The sequence below is a fragment of the Thalassophryne amazonica genome, chromosome 4 (genome assembly GCF_902500255.1).
Source record: "Thalassophryne amazonica chromosome 4, fThaAma1.1, whole genome shotgun sequence".
Classification (NCBI taxonomy): domain Eukaryota; kingdom Metazoa; phylum Chordata; class Actinopteri; order Batrachoidiformes; family Batrachoididae; genus Thalassophryne; species Thalassophryne amazonica.
Genome location: NC_047106.1, coordinates 39,639,876 through 39,661,156, shown reverse-complemented (window position 1 = coordinate 39,661,156; position 21,281 = coordinate 39,639,876). Strand labels below are relative to the sequence as shown.

At 45.5% G+C, this 21,281-nt stretch overlaps 1 protein-coding gene and 1 long non-coding RNA gene across 3 annotated transcripts in view; one reads left to right on the top strand and one right to left on the bottom strand.

Moving 5' to 3' along the window:
- The window catches only part of pdgfd (platelet derived growth factor d), a 288,085-nt gene that overhangs the window by 130,283 nt on the left and 136,521 nt on the right, over positions 1–21,281 (bottom strand). For both annotated transcript variants that reach the window (XM_034167741.1, XM_034167742.1), the window contains exon 2: positions 2,300–2,488. In XM_034167741.1, coding sequence (XP_034023632.1) covers positions 2,300–2,488 — 189 coding nt within the window. The remainder of the gene's footprint in view (positions 1–2,299; positions 2,489–21,281) is intronic.
- LOC117508087 lies at positions 245–20,255 on the top strand. The gene is made up of 3 exons (XR_004559979.1): positions 245–378; positions 6,747–6,751; positions 20,245–20,255. It is a non-coding gene; the product is annotated as an uncharacterized LOC117508087 (long non-coding RNA).

Below are 21,281 nucleotides of genomic sequence, written 5' to 3'. Positions count from 1 at the left end.
TTGAAGCTTTGTTGGTGGAATTCTTTCCCATTCTTGCTTGACGTATGACTTCAGTTGTTCAACAGTCCGGGGTCCTGTTGTCCTGTTGTCGTATTTTGCGCTTCATAATGCGCCACACATTTTCAATGGGCGACAGGTCTGGAGTGCAGGCAGGCCAGTCTAGTACCCGCACTCTTTTACTATGAAGCCACGCTGTTGTAACACATGCAGACTATGGCTTGGCATTGTCTTGTTGAAATAAGCAGGGACGTTCCTGAAAATACGTAGCTTGGATGGCAGCATGTGTTGCTCCAAAACCTGGATGTACCTTTTAGCATTGATAGTGCCATCACAGATGAGTAAGTTGCCCTTGCCATGGGCACTGACACACCCCATACCGTCACAGATGCTGGCTTTTGAACTTTGCGCTGGTAACAATCAAGATGGTGTTTTTCCTCTTTTGTCCGGAGGACATGACGTCCATGATTTCCAAGAACATTTTGAAATGTGGACTCATCAGATGACAGCACACTTTTCCACTTTGCATCTGTCCATTTCAAATGAGCTCGGGCCCAGAGAAGGCAGCGGCATTTCTAGATGTTGTTGATGTATGGTTTCGCTTTGCATGGTAGAGTTTTAACTTGCACTTGTAGATGTAGCGACAAACTGTGTTAACTGACAATGGTTTTCTGAAGTGTTCCTGAGCCCACGCAGTAAGATTCTTTACACAATGTTGTCGGTTTTTATTGCAGTGCCGCCTGAGGGATCGAAGGTCATGGGCATTCAATGTTGGTTTTCAGCCTTGCTGCTTATGTGTAGAAAGTTCTCCAGATTCTCTGAATCGTCTGATTATATTATGGACTGTAAATGATGGAATCCCTAAATTCCTTGCAATTGAACATTGAGAAACATTGTTCTTAAACTGTTGGACTATTTTTTTCACGCAGTTGTACACAAAGTGGTGATCCTCGCCCCATCTTTGCTTGTGAACGGCTGAGACTTTTGGGGATGCTCCTTTTATTCCTAATCATGACCCTCATAATTAGTGTCCTCAGTTCCCAAATGCTTATTGAGTGTTGTTAGAAGGAAAAGTGATGTAACACAGTGGTAAAGATACGACTGTGCCAGCTTTTTTGAAATGTGTTGCAGGCATCCATTTCAAAATGAAATGGTCTTGGCAACCCTCACAGTGCACCAACAGTTTCCAGAGTCATCCCTTCCTCCAGTGTCTCCTCTCGTGCTCAGTATTCATTCAATAAACCTGTTATATTTTACTGCTGCTCTTTGCATTTTGGGCCCTTTTACCTGTTGCCTTTGGCTGTTACAGCGGTCATAATAAATTTGGTGAATTTTGTTCTGCAGAAAGTAAACCTTCCTCAAACATTCATATTGCCATTTTCTTGAGAAATAATGATAATAAAACATTGTAAACACTATTTCCAGGATGCGGTATTAATTCCAACCCAATCTCTTGCCATTTCATGATGGCACCTTGAAATGTAATTTAATCTATGGTTTGTGATACCATCAGAGAAATGTGGTGTTTTTCATGACAGTATCACAAAAGAAAGCATGAAACTGGGCTGATTAATTCTTGAATACTTCGAAAACTATTGTGGATTCTGTATCACTATACAGAGGCCGAGAGGTTTACAACATGTTGTCATGTGACAAATCATTGATACTTTGGAATGAATATGTGTTAAATTTGTGTGAAAATAAACCACTCCATTAAGTCGCCTTTTGAAGATTAAACCTTTTGATTCGACATTTTTGTCATTTTTTTGCATGCTGTAACCCACTCAGGCATTCCACCAAAATGCTTGACAAAAAGCAGTTTAGAAAGATGTTTTTTTTTCACTGAGTTTTTTTTTAAGTCATTCTCCTCGTTTTTGAGTTCATCAAATGCACACATCATGAAAAAAATTCTTTGTACCTTTTGATTTCTCTTTTCCAGCTGTTTGCCTCCTGCTGATGCCCCTTGTACTCAACAGCAGTGTTTGCAGAGACATCTCCACCACAGTGATTAAAACATCAATTTTCTCTCCCCGCAACCCTCAAGGACAAACACCTTGTACTTTTTTGCCAAGAAAGCAAACTTCTAGTATCTCAGCATAATTCAACTTTTGCTCTCTGTTCTCTGGTTTCTCATTTCTTTCTTCCTCTGCAGCCCGTAAATCAAAGTTTCCTCCTTTTCTGTACTTCTCCGCTCCTGTCATAAACAAATTTTATGTCCTCTGCTCTCATCCTCTTTTGTTACTTCTGTTATTTCACCCCCTCTCTATTTTTACGCCCAAAGCTTGTTAAAAGTGTGTTTTACCTGCAAACTCCATTCTCGGCATCCTCCAGGCCGAAGTGCTTGTCAAAATCCAGGTGGATGCGGGCTCCAGGTGCTACCAACAGTTTCCATGACAACATCAGGTTGCGGGGTAAGCGTTGGGATAGCGTGGGCTGTGGATGAACCCGCCCAGTGGTGTTACTGTGATGTTTTCCTCTTTGCGGTACAAGTCTGTGGTGAGGTGATTACTTTCTGTTAGTGGTTACAATGAATTCTTCGTTTTGTTCAGTTTTTTAAAAATGTACATACAAGCTTGTTCACAGAAATGTGCACACAAATGCACACACATTCAAAAAAACCACCATGGGTGTTGTTGGTTTTTATGTTACATGAATGAAAGTAGCTTCTACGTATGATATAGAATCAAGTTTTATGGGTGAATACATTCAAATCATGTAGTTTTAACATAACATGCAAGAACTTAAAATCTAACTTGCTCAGTGGACATAATAAAATTTTGGAAAGTATTTCCACCCAAGTAAAATGCATTAATGTAGCAAGAAACAATTTTGCTGAGTGACCTAAATGTAAATTTGTTGGATCAACATGATGAATTTGCGTTACTGTTACTTAATTACCACGGGTCAGGCCAACTAGATTTGTAAACATAAACAAACAAACAAACAAACAAACAAACAAAAAAAACAGTAAGGCCCTTTGGCTAATCTCTTGTTTGAGCTCGGGGTCGCCACAGCAAATCCAAGGTGGATCTGCATAAATAGTGCTGATCCAACCCAGCAAAGTTAAGTTGACATGACATTTTTGTTGTTATATGTATTTGTTAATACCATTATTGTAGGGTTCATCTACGCTATGATAGTTACCGGTTTTGTTTATCTTGTTAGCTAGGTAGGTACGGTTGGCTTTTTAACGACTAATTTAACTGTAACTCTTCTAACTATAGTTGGCTTATTTTCCTTATTTGCAATTTTATTGTACATTGTGCAGATCTTTTATGATTCTTCATTTTATGGGTTCTTTAATAGATATCAACATATAGTACCTAGTTTGAGGTTTCCATTTGATAGCATATAAATTATGTATCTTTCTATAGTAAGCAGTAAGCTAGCATGGTTTACTTTAGATAGATACCAATACATATTACATCATAGCTTCTGTTTCTATAATAACCATAAGCTAGCTATAATTTAATTTTACTGCTCGTCTACAAACAAAGAATACGTATACTACAATCTTCTCCTGTATTAATATTTAGGTTTAAGAAGCTAACTCCTATAATATTTATATATATATATATATATATATATATATATATATATATATATATATATAAGTTTACACCTTTACACCCTGATTACACAAAGCCCAGGCCTGTACGTAAGGTTTAATTAGGTCAGCTAGGTAGGGAGGTGCCAGTCTGTGAACAATTTTATAGACTAGTAGCAGAACCTTAAACTCTGATCTCACTGGGACAGGAAGCCAGTGATGGGATGCCAAAATGGGTGTAATGTGGTCAAACTTCCTGCTTCGTGTCAAAATTCTGCTTGTTTACTCTAGTTGTAAACTGCATATTTGACTTTTTTGACTAGGACCATATGTACACTGGCAGTGTTAACACTATCAGTGTTAGTTTTACACTGGTGATTTTACTGTGTAGCCTTGAAGATGTTGGACCACGTGGTTTGAGAGGACTTGCGCTTACAAGACTTATGTACAGATGGACAAACACACATGGTGATTCGTATATATACTCTCCCTCTACACTCCCCCCCAAAATGTTTTCAAGGTACATAACAACATAGTCATTTTCCTTTAATTTAGACACAAAAACAAACAAAAAAAAAACAATGATGATATCATCCACTGAAGTACACAGTGAACAGGGTCTGTGAGAGAGAGAGTGTTAAAGCATAGAAATGTACTAAGTCTGAGAATTAAACGGTTATTTTCTGATTTATTTTTTTAAACAGCAGTCATGTTGTAAAACTCAACACAGTCAAAAGTGCACACACCAATGTGGAAAAGATTTTTGTATGAATATTGCCGTAGTATGCAGCTTGTCAGTTTCTTTTATTTCAAAAACTGAGGTCTGGTGGCCACCAAGGCTGCCGCTGCTTGTATACTGGAGGCTAAATATTAGAATGTAGAGTAGTATCACATAGTTTGATGATGGTGTGCAAAAGATTTATATTAATTTTAATGTAATAAAGCCACAACAATTGAGTCAGTAGAGCGAGTTGTCTATAAAATAAAGGGATGGTGGATTAAATCCATTATTTTAATAGTGGTTACGTTTTCTGTCCTTGAGCAAGATTTTCAACCCATAAACTTGCCAACCTTTAACCTGACACAAAGGTGGTAAGAAGCTATAGATTTTTAAAAAGATTACGCAGTCTAATGTCATGGTAGATCAAACACACTCGTCTACCCATCACCTGAAATATCTATTAACAAGAAAATGAAAACATGCTTTTACACAATGGAGTCATTAGTGATTATCTGCTTTACTCTAATGTAGATTGCAGAGTTTAATAATTGCAAATCAGTGAAGAAATGAACATCGTAATCACACATTGATTCTTTATTCAGCCTAATTTTGATACGACACAAAAGAGGGTCACCGTCGTCATTTCATCCTTGACTTCCTGTAAATGAGACAACACCCACATGCACGAGGTCAGGCGTCACGCTGAAGCAGGCTGACAGCACTGCAGTTTCAGTTTATGTGAGGGAGCTCAATCCATTATCAAGGTACCACAGTTTGCACCCACTGGGAGGAGACAGTGATGATGATGACACTCTCTTCATTGCACACCCCCGTTCTTCCTCAGTATGCATCGTCCCATCTGCCCCTCGCTCCCTCTCTTTACAGCCTCTTTGCTGCAGTACGTGACTCTGTCTCGTTCTTCATTCAGCATTCAATGGTCAGTAGTTCTGCTAATTCTTACCTCAGCATAGATGCACACACACGCATGCATTTGTGTACTTTGGAGCATTTATGCTTGTGCAACTGTAAATGTGTGTGTGTGTGTTTGTGTGAGTGTTTTGTGCTGCAGACTCTGTAATGGAATTCTTTCACTCTGCTGATCAGAAGCCTGACTTTGTCGGCTCACTCAGTCATAAAAGTGCTTATTTGTCAGGAACTTTAACCCACTAAGCTCACTAGGAGATGGACCTCTGTGTGAGGGTTTTTATTATTATTATTATTTTTTGTTATGCGTATGAATTGACAGGAAATTTGTTTTTATGTGTATGTGACATGATAACTGAGGACATAATGTCATTATTTGGATGCACATGAAATCCAAATCTTTCCTCCTGCTGAAGCCTAACAGCGTAGAGGCGCGGCCCCTGGGTAGGGAAAACTCCTTTTCCTTTAGGGGTTGGGAGAGCTTCCTTTGGCTACCTTGGGCTGGGACTGGCTATGTGGGTGGGTCCTGCAGGCCTTCGTCAACAACCGGCACCAGCAGATTGGCTTGTTTGGCCGGTTCTGGTTAGGGGCTTCTTGTGGAAGGCCAACTCTTGTTCCTCTTAGGGATGGGAGAGCTGCCTTTGGTTGCTGTGGAGTCAGCTGGCTGAGCGGGCAGGCTCTGTTGGCGTTGGTCAACGATTGCGGCTGGCAGACTGGCCTGCATGGGGCTTCCTGGGAGGCCGTGGACCAAAATGGCCGGGTAGGTGGGACCCGTTAGTCTTGGTTGACCACCCACCTAGGAGACAGAAAACTATGAATTCAAACCTGGATGTAGTCAGCACTGGTTAGTTGTAGGCCCTTGGTCTGTGGCAAATTGACTAGTGTAACTATGGGCAGTAACTCAGAGACCGGCCCTCAGTACCCGGCAAATAAGGGTTGTAAAATCACCAGGGACCCAGCCCAGAGTGTGCAGGGAGCAGGTGCCCTGGGTGGTCATATATCTGAGCCCCTGACATGTCCAGTATGGAACCCAGGTGGACCTGTCAGTAATACTATGGGAACATCTCATGCTTGCATGTGAGGAACTCAGAGCTGGAAGGGAGTGCTGCGACTGAGGCTTTGGCTTCAGATGTTGCTAACTCAGACAGTAATTTTGAAGGGGATGATGTCCGTCCATTGTCGGAAGGCGTGGAAGGGCTCTCCATGGAGGACAGTTTTGCTGCCTCCTCAGGACATCAGAAAAATTAAAAATGCAAAAAGCGAAGGAAAAAAAAGGGCAAGGCACTGGGGATGCCTCTTCGGAGGCGGGTGCCAACCATGCATCACCTCCTGGTACCTCACAGGGTGCACCGGGTAAAGTTATCATGCCCGCTGAGCATAAGTGGGCTGTTGACTCTGTGCTAGGGAGTGCTCATCAGCCCACAAAGAAACAAACAAGAGCTCATGTGTCTCTGGCGGTGGGGGAGACTTGCAGGTTGTTATCTATCCTGGTGACGACCAGCAAAGACCTCTCACTACTGCTGAAGCAGAGCACATTAGGTCTGGTAAACCTGCTAGATGGGGTGCCCCCTGAAGAGGAGTCACCCTGGTTTAGTGAGTCTGGACTCATGCGGGGGACCTTTCAAGTAACCTGCGGTAACGAGTCCTCATTGGACTGGCTCATGAGAACTGTTTTGACAGTTCATGAGTGGGAGGGTCACACCTTCCTTGCTAAGAGGTTTCAAGACCTTTGAACACTCAGGAGAGTTTCTGTATTCATTCCTGGTCCCCTGCAGGAGTGTGGGATTGTTTGGTGGAGACCCAGAGGCAAAATCCAAGCCTTTGCACGGAGGTCTGCTAAGTCCTCTACACCCAACCGCCAGACGGTGGGCAATTTCTTTTGCTCAGGGTGGATGAGGACTCGCCAACATGTCTTGAGGATTGGACCCTAGTTTGAGCTGAGCCATCTGATTTTCAAAGTTAGCGGCAAAGCCATTAGTGTTGTATAAGATAACAATATGGTGGTCTTGCCAAAATGGAGAAACAGGCATAAATATTATCCAGATTCATTTGCATCACTGTAAGGAGGCTAGTGCTGTTTTATGTGCTTGTCTCAGCAGGATGCACGTAGCTATAGCCCTAATCCAGGAACCCCGGGTTATTAGGGATCACATAAGAGGCCTGGGTAACCCAGGAGGTACTCTCCTGTATGATTCATGTAGTGAGAAGCCCAGAGCGGCAACAGCACTTACAAAAGGAGTAAGATTCACAGCACTGCCAGAAATGATATCTTTGGATACAGTTGCAGTTCAAGTGATGCTAACTGGAGTGGTGAGGACAACGCTATGGTCATTGCATCTTTTACCTCCCATTTGACTTACCAGATCCACCACCATCAAGGGAAATGGTTAGTATTGTTAACTATTGAGAGAGACATCTCCCTGTCCTGCTTGGTTGTGATACCAATGCTCATCATGGGATTGGGATGGGAGCTCAAATACAAATCCGAGGCGTAGACCTTTACTAGAATTTCTGGTGGCAAATAATCTCTTTGTATTTAACCAGGGCAATGAACCAACTTTGTGTGTTTCTAAAAGAGAAGCCATCATTGATATTACAGTAGGTTCTATGGACCTAATAGATAGAGTCAGTATCTAGTCTGTTTCCAAGGATGAGTCAGTGTCAGACCATCCACAACTCCAATTCGCATTGAAGGCAGGAGTTACAGAACCAGTAACTTAGAGAAACCCAAGGGGACAGACTGGGAGAGCAATATGTTAAGACTAGGATTAGTTACAAAGACTTTCCTGGAGAACCTTCTGTGGAGAGGTGAAAGGACAAAGTGCCTCGTCCAAACTGTACAGAATCTTAGGGAAGGATCCAGTCAATCACCTGCAGTTCTTTTGTCCACCACGGGGTATTCTGAACACCCAAGTGAATGTCCTAAAGAATATGCTCCAGGTACACTTCCCGGGGACTACTGAGGCGCATCCAGTGGATGAGCCTCCTTGTGTCCCCACTGTAGAAGACTGGACTATAGCAGGTAAGACAGTTAATGAAACTAGAGTGGAATGGGCAATCAACTTGTTTGGTCCATACAAAATTAGTGGTATTGATAGGATTTTCCCTGCACTTCTACAGAAGGGCTTGGATGTGCTAATCAATACTTTAACTAATACATATCAGGAATGTCTGGCTAATGGTTATATTCCCAAATTGTGCAGACTATCAACTTCAATCAACTTTTTTCTTGTATAGCGCCAAATCACAACAAACAGTTGCCCCAAGGCGCTCCACATTGCAAGGCAAGGCCATACAATAATTATGAAACACAGTCTACGTCTAAAGCAACATAACCAAGGGATGGTCCAGGGTCACCCGATCCAGCCCTAACTATAAGCCTTAGCGAAAAGGAAAGTTTTAAGCCTAATCTTAAAAGTAGAGAGGGTATCTGTCTCCCTGATCTGAATTGGGAGCTGGTTCCACAGGAGAGGAGCCTGAAAGCTGAAGGCTCTGCCTCCCATTCTACTCTTACAAACCCTAGGAACTACAAGTAAGCCCGCAGTCTGAGAGCGAAGCGCTCTAATGGGGTAATATGGTACTACGAGGTCCCTAAGATAAGATGGGACCTGATTATTCAAAACCTTATAAGTAAGAAGAAGAATTTTAAATTCTATTCTAGCATTAACAGGAAGCCAATGAAGGGAGGCCAACACGGGTGAGATATGCTCTCTCCTGCTAGTCCCCGTCAGTACTCTAGCTGCAGCATTCTGAACCAACTGAAGGCTTTTTAGGGAACTTTTAGGACAACCTGATAATAATGAATTACAATAGTCCAGCCTAGAGGAAATAAATGCATGAATTAGTTTTTCAGCATCACTCTGAGACAAGACCTTTCTGATTTTAGAGATATTGCGTAAATGCAAAAAGGCAGTCCTACATATTTGTTTAATATGCGCTTTGAATGACATATCCTGATCAAAAATAACTCCAAGATTTCTCACAGTATTACTAGAGATCAGGGAAATGCCATCCAGAGTAACGATCTGGTTAGACACCATGCTTCTAAGATTTGTGGGGCCAAGTACAATAACTTCAGTTTTATCTGAGTTTAAAAGCAGGAAATTAGAGGTCATCCATGTCTTTATGTCTGTAAGACAATCCTGCAGTTTAGCTAATTGGTGCGTATCCTCTGGCTTCATGGATAGATAAAGCTGGGTATCATCTGCGTAACAATGAAAATTTAAGCAATACCGTCTAATAATACTGCCCAAGGGAAGCATGTATAAAGTGAATAAAATTGGTCCTAGCACAGAACCTTGTGGAACTCCATAATTAACTTTAGTCTGTGAAGAAGATTCCCCATTTGTTGTGAAAGTGTAGGTACACGGACCCACAACAGGGGGCGCAATGAACGGACAATGGAGAAAGGTGAATAACAAGTTTTACTGTTGTGAAATCAGCACAACTGATACAATAATGCACAATTTGGAGGTGTAAGCCGAAATCTGCTGGTGTCCTGTGGGCAGGCCCGAAGGTAGGAGACGTCCGTCCTAGTCGAACCGGAACCACCCAGATTTCCTCTGCCACCGAAACCCAGAAGTACTGGAACCGCCAAGTCCCGAATTCCCAGGTGGCCACTGCCTTCGCTCGTCGGATCCGGTACTGCTGGCGGGAAAGAACACAAACACACAGGTTGGGATGCGACCGCACCCAGTAGATGAGAGGGGCAAGCCGCCTCCACCTCTTGTCACAATAAGCAGGAAGGTGAGTACTTATCCGATCACTCGGCTTTCGGTAGTCAGCTGTCCTGAAAGGTTTAACACGTATTTATAATATTTTACTTAAATAAGCAGCAGAGAAGATTACCTTAGGCTCAAGGCGATATCTCGGCACTGAGGTGGAGACGCTGTCCTGCTGATATACTCCGTCCTGAGTGCAGTCAGCTGTGTCCAGTAATGGGTGACAGCTGTCATCCTGACAGCCTTCGTCGGCGGCAGCGCCCTCTGGTGCCTGGAGCCCGCACTCCAGGCAGGGCGCCCTCTGGTGGTGGTGGGCCAGCAGTACCTCCTCTTCAGCGGCCCACACAACAGGACCCCCCCCTCAACGGGCGCCTCCTGGCGCACGACCGGGCTTGTCCGGATGGCGTCGGTTAGAAGTCGGCCAGGAGGGCCGGGTCCAGGATGAAGCCCTTCTTCACCCAGGAGCGCTCCTCGGGGCCGTACCCCTCCCAGTCCACCAGGTACTGAAACCCCCGGCCCATTCGACGGACATCGAGGAGCCGGCGCACGGTCCAAGCCGGTTCCCCGTCGATGATCCGGGCAGGAGGTGGTGCCGGACCCGGGGTGCAGAGGGGTGAGGTGTGATGGGGTTTTATCCGGGAGACGTGAAACACTGGGTGAATCCGCAGTGAGGCCGGAAGCTGAAGCCTCACTGCGGCGGGATTGATGACTTTGACGACCTTGAAGGGACCGATGTATCGTTCTTGGAGCTTGGGGGAGTCCACTTGAAGGGGAATGTCCTTGGTGGACAACCACACTTCCTGCCCAGGACGGTACGTGGGGGCCGGGGCCCGCCGCCGGTCTGCATGTGTCTTCGCCCTCGTCCGGGCCTTCAACAAAGCAGAGCGGGCAGCACGCCACACCCGACGGCACTTCCGTAGGTGGGCCTGGACCGAGGGCACACCGACCTCTCCCTCGACCACCGGAAACAAGGGGGGCTGATACCCCAAGCACACCTCAAACGGGGAGAGGCCGGTGGCTGACGACACTTGGCTGTTGTGGGCGTACTCGATCCAGGCCAGGTGGGTACTCAGGCCGTCGGGTGCGCGGCTGTCACACAGCGTAGTGTCTGCTCCAATTCTTGGTTGGCCCGCTCTGCTTGCCCGTTGGTCTGGGGGTGGTACCCGGACGACAGGCTGACCGAGGCCCCCAGTTCCCGGCAGAAGCTCCTCCAGACATGTGAGGTGAACTGGGGACCGCGATCGGAGACGATGTCTGATGGTATGCCATGCAGACGGACGACGTGGTGGACCAGGAGGTCCGCTGTCTCCTGGGCCGTAGGGAGCTTCGGGAGGGCCACGAAGTGGGCCGCCTTGGAGAAACGGTCCACTATCGTGAAGACGACGGTGTTTCCCTGGGACGGCGGGAGACCCGTGACGAAGTCCAGGCCAATGTGGGACCAGGGGCGATGAGGCACGGGCAGTGGCTGTAGCTGCCCTGAGGTCTTTTGGTGATTGGCCTTGCCCCTGGCGCAGGTGGTACAAGCCTGGACGTAGTCCCGGACGTCGGTCTCCAGGGATGCCCACCAGAAGCGTTGCCGGACGACTGCCACGGTCCTTCGCACCCCTGGGTGACAGGAGAGCTTAGAACCGTGACAGAAGTCTAGGACTGCGGCCCTGGCCTCTGGTGGGACGTATAGTTTGTTCTTTGGTCCGTTTCCGGGGTCCGGGACACGGGTCAGGGCCTCCCGGACGGTCTTCTCCACGTCCCAGGTGAGGGCGGCCACGATAGCGGACTCCGGGATGATGGGATCCGGGGGATCCGACGGTTCCGTTCTGACCTCCTCTTCGTGCACCCGGGACAATGCATCCGATCGCTGGTTCTTGGTCCCGGGGCGGTAGGTTATCCGGAAGTCAAAACGGCCAAAGAACAATGACCAGCGGGCTTGCCTGGGGTTCAGACGCTTAGCGGTCCTGATGTACTCCAGGTTCCGATGGTCAGTGAAAACTGTGAAAGGCACGGCTGTTCCCTCCAACAGATGTCTCCACTCTTCGAGGGCCTCTTTCACAGCAAGGAGTTCCCGATTGCCGACGTCATAATTCCGTTCAGCGGGGGTCAACCTGCGAGAAAAATAGGCACACGGGTGAAGGACCTTATCGGTCTTCCCGCTCTGGGAGAGCACCGCTCCTATCCCTGAGTCCGAGGCATCCACTTCAACCACTAACTGGCGGCTAGGATCGGGCTGCACCAGAACTGGTGCAGACGAGAAGCGCCGTTTCAACTCCTTGAACGCGGCCTCGCACCGGTCCGACCAGGTGAAGGGAACTTTTGGAGAGGTCAGGGCTGTCAGGGGGCTAACTACCTGACTGTAGCCCTTAATGAACCTCCTGTAGAAATTAGCGAAGCCGAGGAACTGTTGCAGCTTCCTACGGCTAGTGGGTTGGGGCCAATCTCTCACCGCCGCAACCTTGGCCGGATCCGGGGCGACGGAGTTAGAGGAGATGATAAACCCCAGGAAGGACAAAGAAGTGCGGTGGAACTCACACTTCTCGCCCTTCACAAACAGGCGGTTCTCCAACAACCGCTGCAGGACCTGACGGACATGCCGGACATGTGTCTCAGGATCCGGGGAAAAGATGAGTATATCGTCTAGATATACGAAGACAAACCGGTGCAGGAAGTCCCGCAAGACATCGTTACCAACGCTTGGAAGGTCGCGGGAGCATTAGTGAGACCGAACGGCATGACCAGGTACTCAAAATGACCTAAGGGGGTGTTGAATGCCGTCTTCCATTCGTCTCCCTTCCGAATCCGAACCAAATGATACGCATTCCTAAGATCCAGCTTGGTGAACATCTTGGCTCCATGCAGGGGGGTGACACCGAATCTAACAAGGGCAACGGGTATCGATTGCGAACCGTGATCTCGTTCAACCCCCTATAATCAATGCATGGACGAAGCCCGCCATCCTTTTTACCCACAAAAAAGAAACCTGCGCCCATCGGTGAGGTGGAATTCCGGATCAACCCGGCAGCTAATGAGTCCCGGATGTAGGTCTCCATGGATTCGCGTTCCGGCCGTGAGAGGTTGTACAGCCTACTGGACGGAAACTCACTGCCTGGAACCAAATCAATGGCACAATCATACGGGCGGTGGGGTGGTAGCGTGAGGGCCAGATCCTTGCTGAACACGTCAGCGAGGTCATGGTAATCCGCTGGCACCGCCTTCAGATTGGGCGGGACTCGGACCTCCTCCTTAGCTTGGGAGCCAGGAGGAACCGAGGAACCGAGACACTCCCGATGGCAGGTTTCGCTCCACTGTACCACTACCCCGGACGGCCAATCAATCCGGGGATTGTGCTTCAGCATCCATGGAAACCCTAAAACCACACGGGAGGTGGCCTGAGTCACGAAGAACTCGATCACCTCCCGGTGGTTACCTGACACCACCAGAGTTACTGGAGGTGTCTTGTGCGTGATTGGTGGGAGTAGGGAGCCGTCTAGTGCCCGAACCTGCACAGGCGAGGTAAGAGCCACCAGAGGGAGCCCTATCTCCCTGGCCCATCTGCTGTCAAGCAGATTCCCCTCAGAGCCCGTGTCCACCAGTGCTGGGGCCTTCAGGGTTGAATCCTCATACAGGATCGTGACTGGGAGTCGTGTAGCAATGTGGGTGTGTCCCACGTGAATGTTTTGGCCCACCCCTGGCCCAGTCTCTAGGGGCGGGCGTTGGAGTTTAACCGCTCGGGGCAGTCGTTTGCCATATGCTCACTCGAGCCACAAACATAACAAGCTCCGTGGGCCCGCCTCCTTTGTGCTTCAGGTGCCCTAAATGTTGCCCTGCTCGTGTCCATAGCTTCGTCAGCAGGGGGAGCCGTAAGCGCACGGAGCGCCGGAACAGAGGAGCGTGGGGACGGCGGAACTCGACCGGACCCGGAAGGGAGAGGGACGACCCGTGCCTGGCCACGCCCTTCGCCTCGCTCCCGGCGACGTTCTTCTAACCGGTTGTCAAGCCGTATGACCAGATCAATGAGCCCATCTAAATCCCGCGGTTCGTCTTTAGCCACCAGGTGCTCTTTTAGGACCAGAGACAATCCATTTACAAAGGCAGCGCGGAGGGCAGTGCTATTCCAGCCGGATCTCGCTGCCGCGATGCGGAAGGCGACTGCATAGGCAGCTGCGCTCCGACGTCCCTGTCGTATGGACAGTAATGCGGTTGAAGCGGACTCTCCTCTGTTGGGATGATCGAACACCGTTCTGAGCTCCCGTACAAACCCGTCGTAAGACTGAAGGAGCCGTGAGCTCTGTTCCCAGAGCGCTGTAGCCCAAGCGCGTGCCTCCCCGCGAAGCAGATTTATCACATAAGCTACCCTGCTAGCATCAGCTGCGTACATCACGGGACGCTGAGCGAAGACGAGCGAACATTGCATAAGGAAGTCCGCGCACGTCTCCACACAGCCGTCGTATGGTTCTGGAGGGCTTATGTATGCTTCAGGGGACGGAGGAAGGGACCGTTGAACGACCAGTGGAACGTCATTCTCACACGCAGGGTCCTCGGGAGGGAGAGCCGCAGCGGCGCCCGGAGGGCGCGCTTCCACTTGTGCGGCGAGAGCCTCCACCCTGCGGTTTAGGAGAACGTGCTGCTCGGTCATGAAATCGATCCGAGTGGTGAAAGCGGTGAGGATCCGCTGCAACTCACCGACTACCCCTCCCGAAGCCGCCGCTGCGCCCTGTTCTTCCATTGGCCGTTCAACAGCCGGTTGACGCCCCTCGGGATCCATGACGCTGGCCGAGATATCCTGTTGTGAAAGTGTAGGTACACGGACCCACAACAGGGGGCGCAATGAACGGACAATGGAGAAAGGTGAATAACAAGTTTTACTGTTGTGAAATCAGCACAACTGATACAATAATGCACAATTTGGAGGTGTAAGCCGAAATCTGCTGGTGTCCTGTGGGCAGGCCCGAAGGTAGGAGACGTCCGTCCTAGTCGAACCGGAACCACCCAGATTTCCTCTGCCACCGAAACCCAGAAGTACTGGAACCGCCAAGTCCCGAATTCCCAGGTGGCCACTGCCTTCGCTCGTCGGATCCGGTACTGCTGGCGGGAAAGAACACAAACACACAGGTTGGGATGCGACCGCACCCAGTAGATGAGAGGGGCAAGCCGCCTCCACCTCTTGTCACAATAAGCAGGAAGGTGAGTACTTATCCGATCACTCGGCTTTCGGTAGTCAGCTGTCCTGAAAGGTTTAACACGTATTTATAATATTTACTTAAATAAGCAGCAGAGAAGATTACCTTAGGCTCAAGGCGATATCTCGGCACTGAGGTGGAGACGCTGTCCTGCTGATATACTCCGTCCTGAGTGCAGTCAGCTGTGTCCAGTAATGGGTGACAGCTGTCATCCTGACAGCCTTCGTCGGCGGCAGCGCCCTCTGGTGCCTGGAGCCCGCACTCCAGGCAGGGCGCCCTCTGGTGGTGGTGGGCCAGCAGTACCTCCTCTTCAGCGGCCCACACAACACCATTTACATGAACAAACTGTAATCTATTAGACAAATATGATTCAAACCACCGCAGCGCAATGCCTTTAATACCTATGACATGCTCTAATCTCTGTAATAAAATTTTATGGTCAACAGTATCAAAAGCAGCACTGAGGTCCAACAGAACAAGCACAGAGATAAGTCCACTGTCCGAAGCCATAAGAAGATCATTTGTAACCTTCACTAATGCTGTTTCTGTACTATGATGAATTCTAAAACCTGACTGAAACTCTTCAAATAGACCATTCCTCTGCAGGTGATCAGTTAGCTGTTTTACAACTACCCTCTCAAGAATCTTTGAGAGAAAAGGAAGGTTGGAGATTGGCCTATAATTAGCTAAGATAGCTGGGTCAAGTGATGGCTTTTTAAGTAATGGTTTAATTACTGCCACATTAAAGGCCTGTGGTACAGTACGGATTAGGTTGGTTTCTTGATGTTCAGGGAGCATTTGATAATGTATCAGCTGATTTCATCAAAGTAGGTCTGCAGTCCAAACGTGAACAGCACTGTAACCAGATGGATTGTTACCATGCTTCAGTGTAGAAGGACAATGATTTCACTTGGTGACAGTACAATGATGATGGCAGTGAAGTGTGGGTGTCCTCAAAGAGGGATTATCACTCCTCTTTGTTGGTTACTTGTGGACAGCCTTCTCACTGAGTTAAATAATCTCAGACTGTATACCCAAGGGTATGCAGACAATTTATCTATCTTTGTTGAGGGATTCTGTTTCAGAACTCATGCAGAATGCTCTCAGGATAGTAGTGAGGTGGTGTTGTCCAACAGTTTGTCTGCAAATCCACACAAAACAGTTATGGTCCTCTTCACAAATAAGAGAACCATATTCTGTCTAATTCTACCAACACTGGGCGGTATCGAGCTAAGATTATTTAGTCCAAGACGAAATTTTGGGAGTTAAATTAGACAATCAGCTCTTATGGTCTGATCAGATTAATCATATTGTGTCCAGGATGGGCAGAGGCGTTGCTTTGGTTCGAAGGTGTGCACCATACTGTCCACCTTTGGTCATGTGGGCAGTTGTTCAGTCCCTGGTTTTGTCACATACTGCTCAGCCATTTGGTCTAGTGCTAAACAGGGGCACCTGAGAAAATTGCAACTCGCGCAAAATAGAGCTGCCAGGGTAGCCCTTGGTTGTTCCTATAGAACATGTGTGAATGAGATGCACACCACCTTAGGGTGGTTAAAGGTACTGGATAAGTTAAATATAAACATACTATGTCATATGCACACTGAAGGGTATCCAACTTTCTTTGTAGATAAATTGGTGTATAGGGGCTACTGTCATCAGCATGTCACTCGGCAGGTTAGCCTTGGTCATTTAATCGTACCTTTTCCAAAGTCTAAATGTATGAGGATAACAGTGTTATTTAGATCCTCAGAAGCATGGAACCATTTGTCTGGGGGTATAAGGCAAATAAATTGTAGATATAATTTTAAAAAGATTTTAAAACAAAATTGCATGAATGAATTAAAAAAAGCATAGATTTTGGACTGAGTTTAATGTCAAGGATCATGATTTGAATTTGTTAATTGTATGGAGTATTTATTGAAATGTAGTTGTGACTTTAATTGTATGTATTATTTATCGTTGGAATGTAATTGTATTGTGATTTTAATTTATTGGACCCCAGGAAGACTAGCAACCACCTTGTTCTAATGGGGTTGGGGGGGTGTAACAGTAAGCTAATGGGGTTCCAAATAAATAAGAAATAATGAAATAAAGAGTCGGTAAGTTCCTTGGTGTCTGTTTAGATAACAGACTTAACTGTAAGAGTCACATAACTGAGACATGTCATAAGGAAGTTCTCAGTTTACAACAGTGCTGTTGTTTTGTCAGACAAAGATGGGGAGTTAGTCCCAATATGATGAGATGGATCTACACGTCAGTAGTAAGACTCATGCTATGTTATGGTGTGATAGTTTGGTGGACCAGAATGGAGCATGGAGCTGCGAGGGGTATGCCGACTCATGTTCAAACAGCGGCATGCCTTTGCAGGTAGGCAAAACAGCTCATGGAAGGACAAAAACTAAGGTTTTCCAGGGAGATAGTTGGCCTGCCTAGAAGTATAATAAGGACAGTGGTTGAGACTCTCACAGGTCACAGCCTCTTGAACAGACATACAGTAGAATGGTAATGAGACTCCAACAGGTCAGTACATGTACAGCCTGTGGATATGAACTTGAGACATCACTCCACTTTTTGGACCAGTGTCCAGCATGGGGTAGACTGAGGCAGAGGTTTTTGTGTTCCTTTATTTTAGAACCTGACCAGATTAGGAAGCTAAACTTAAGAAACCTGGTATCTGTTTTTAAGAGTACCAAAATGTTTGTAATTAAGTAGGTTCATTTGGGGAGGGCAATGGGCCCTTTTGTGGTCTACGCTCTGCTGGGTTGAATAGGGGGTCTACACTTACTATTCCCTAACCTAAATCATTCCATACATGGTCACTTTCCTAAAGTTTTTGTCATCACATAAACTGCATCAGTTATTAGCAAACAACTAGTGAGGGACATTTTTCTTAATGTTTTCCTATTTTTGCACCAAATTCAGAAATTTACTTTTAGTCAGGTTTGTTTTGTAATTTTGTTGTAATTTTGTAGAGATTAGTAAACCCATACATTTTGAAAATTGCGTGCAATAGCAAATCAAAATTAGGTGATTCTACTTTCCTGGAAACTTCCTTGGTAGCCATCTTAGATTTTAAAAATGGCTTAGCTTTGAGATGCTCTACCATCTTGATTCAAGTGGCTAAACACCCATTTTCAGGGCAAAGGGATCCAATGACGCCAATTACAAAAATGTATATGTGGTCAAAGCTACATTTATGGGTGGCCGTGGTGGCTTCTGGGTGAATGGAATAATCTGTTTTCTGATTGGCTATTTTATATACTTTTCAAAAATGTATACCTTTGCAAATCTCTAGAAAATTCCAGTGACTGGTTCAGCTAGTGATGATGTCTGCTCCAGTCTCTTTTCCATCTGTATGGGTATACATCATAGTGGAAACTTCAGGAACCTGTTTAGCATGGGTGCTTACACCAGAGCTACTGTTAGCTTTGAATGATTTGCTCCCAACAATGCTTGCTGTTGGTGGTGGGTTTCAGGGCTGGATCCAGAGTGAAAATCTGACAGATGCATTTTTGCCCAATGATAAAATAAAAATCATAGGCGTCTTGTTATTCAATAATCTTCATTCTTTTATTCGTGTCCAACATACACTGGTACACTTCTTTTAATATATTTATTATACTTCATGGACCATAGTGACCACTTCTTCTTGGTATAAATATGATGTCCTAAAAAAACCAACACTATAACAAAAACTGACATGATGGACATAAATAAGAATAAACAAAATCTGTAGTTTTTGTCAAAAGCATTTCCTTTCAGACATTACTGGCATGAATGTCTTTCCATATATCTGAGCTGAGCTCTTGCAGCTGTGCTGCACGTCAGGAAGTAATTTGTAAAGAAATACAGCACGTTTTACTTTGGGAGGAAAAAACGTTTTCGTCGATTGTAGTTTTTTGTCTGTATTACAACGTTTGTAAGAGGTGTCATTTATTTAAAGCGGCAATTCGTTTTGAAGTTATAATTCTGACCGGACTCTGTCTCGGCAGAGTGGCGCAGCGTTTGGAGCGGTGCCAACGGAACGGAGGACGATTTTCGTTTCTTGACTGCAACAAGACAAGAGTCCCAGTTAGTGACTTTAATTCACACAAAATTGACTCACGGTATTTTAATGGTTTAGAGAGGGGTTAAGAAGCGGACATGCCGTTTCTGAAGAGCAGCGAATCAAAGAACCAACGAGCTAGTGGATCGAAGCATTGCTTCAATGGTTCACGCTTCAAAGTGAAGTCGCGCTGCAGAAACGGTTGACTACAGACCCGCTGCAGACCAAACCCTGAATATCCGACTTTGTTTGTACGTCTGTATGACTCTGAAACTCGGAAAAATCTGTATAATTTACGGACAATCCGTATAGGTTGACATGTATGGTTGGAAAACCACCAAAAATGTAATTTCAGTCATCACAGAATGCCTTTCAAACACACTATTGTCTGAAAACTATTTATAAACCACTCACCGTTTCTTGTTGAAAAAAGAGCCCAATTTGTCTTGTACAACTTTTTTCCTGGATGCCATGATCATCGACTCGACTGGACTGATGCTATGTTTGTTTGATCTGGTTTGAATTTTCCTGTGTACACCTGCGTGGTGCATTGTGGGATCAAATCAAAAGCTGTGTTCACTGCGGGGACACGTTCGGCACTATTCGGGATTATTCGATATTTACCGATGACGAATGATGCATAAAAAAAATCTGACTGATGCAACTGCATTAGTCCAAATCGGTTTGGGTTTTTGTTTTTAATCATGGGATGTGTACAACAGAAGAGTCCAATATATTCCGTGAGGCTCCACTGATGCAGGTATACCAATCCCTGTAAAGCAGAATGGAGGCTACGGTACCCCCCCCGGATGAGATACCAGTCCATTACAGCTTACTTTCCCAGCCATGGCTGACCTGTGAAAACTCCTCTCTCCAAGTCCTTGAACACATATATCTCTCACGAGTGCAGAGTTTTGGTCACCTGAACAAATCTGAAGTGCTATAGCAACCCATGAGTCTTTGGTGACTTTTAATCAGAAATCACGATTTATATTGCAACATGCAGTTCACATGTGGGATGAATGTTTTACAATGTAGATGGATATTTGGTCTGTTGGTTCAGTTTGTGTTCTGTCAAGCAAATGAATTATTCCATGGTCAACTTGGAGGCATATAAGGTCTGACCTTTTCCGCACCAGAAACACCTCTGTAAAAAAAAAAAAAACTATTTGAATAAACGCAACACAGTCTCATTGAAACTGATTACAAGGATCCTTCTCAGTATATTTCCCACTGACTACAATGTACATTGTCCAGTTATGCCTGAAGAGCCTATCATCCTTACTAAGAAAACAATTCATGTAGTATAAGTCACACCTGTTAAAAATGACTCTTGATAAGGAAAAACCCACATATAAGTCACACTTTTATTCTGTATCAACAGCTTTTAATTTGGGATTTTTGTGCATTGCTCTAGTGTACTTTTTATTGTTGTCAATTATCCTTTTATTATTAGAAATTATTTAGTTTCATGTTTTGATTCCTTTGAAAGTCCTTTATAAATAATTATAAATAGTAATATTTATTATTAATAGTGAATTATGATCTTTCAGTATACAGTGACCTCCAAAGGTATTGGAACACTTGGTATTTCACACATTTTAATTTATTTAAGCCATTTCAAATACAAAAACATACAAAATGAAAAAAATCGAAAATGATCTTCCTTGAACTCAAACTGAAAGCAAATCTCTATAACTTGATATAAATTAATTAAAAATATAAAAGCCAAGATGATGGGTTGCATAAGTAATGGAACACTTTAGTATAATACCTGTAAATAATCACTTTTATTGTTAGTTTTCTTCATACAAGTCAGGGGATGGATATATGAACATTTCCAAGTTACTGAATATGTCTTGGACTTTATTTACATCAATTATGAAGAAATACAAACAGTATGGCACTCTATGGTAAATCTGTGTGGAGTAGACAGTTCTCAAAAACTGAGTGACTGTGCAAGAAGCAGAAGAGTGAGGAAAGCCACCAAGACACCCAGACAACCCAAAAGACGTTATAGGCTTCTGTGGCTGTGACTGGAGAAATTATGCATAGTGCATGTTTTGCATTTTCTATTCCCAGTTATACAGCTTCATGATGAAGTGGCACAGAGGAGGATTTTCTTTAACCAAAACATCAAATCTAGGCTTGAAAA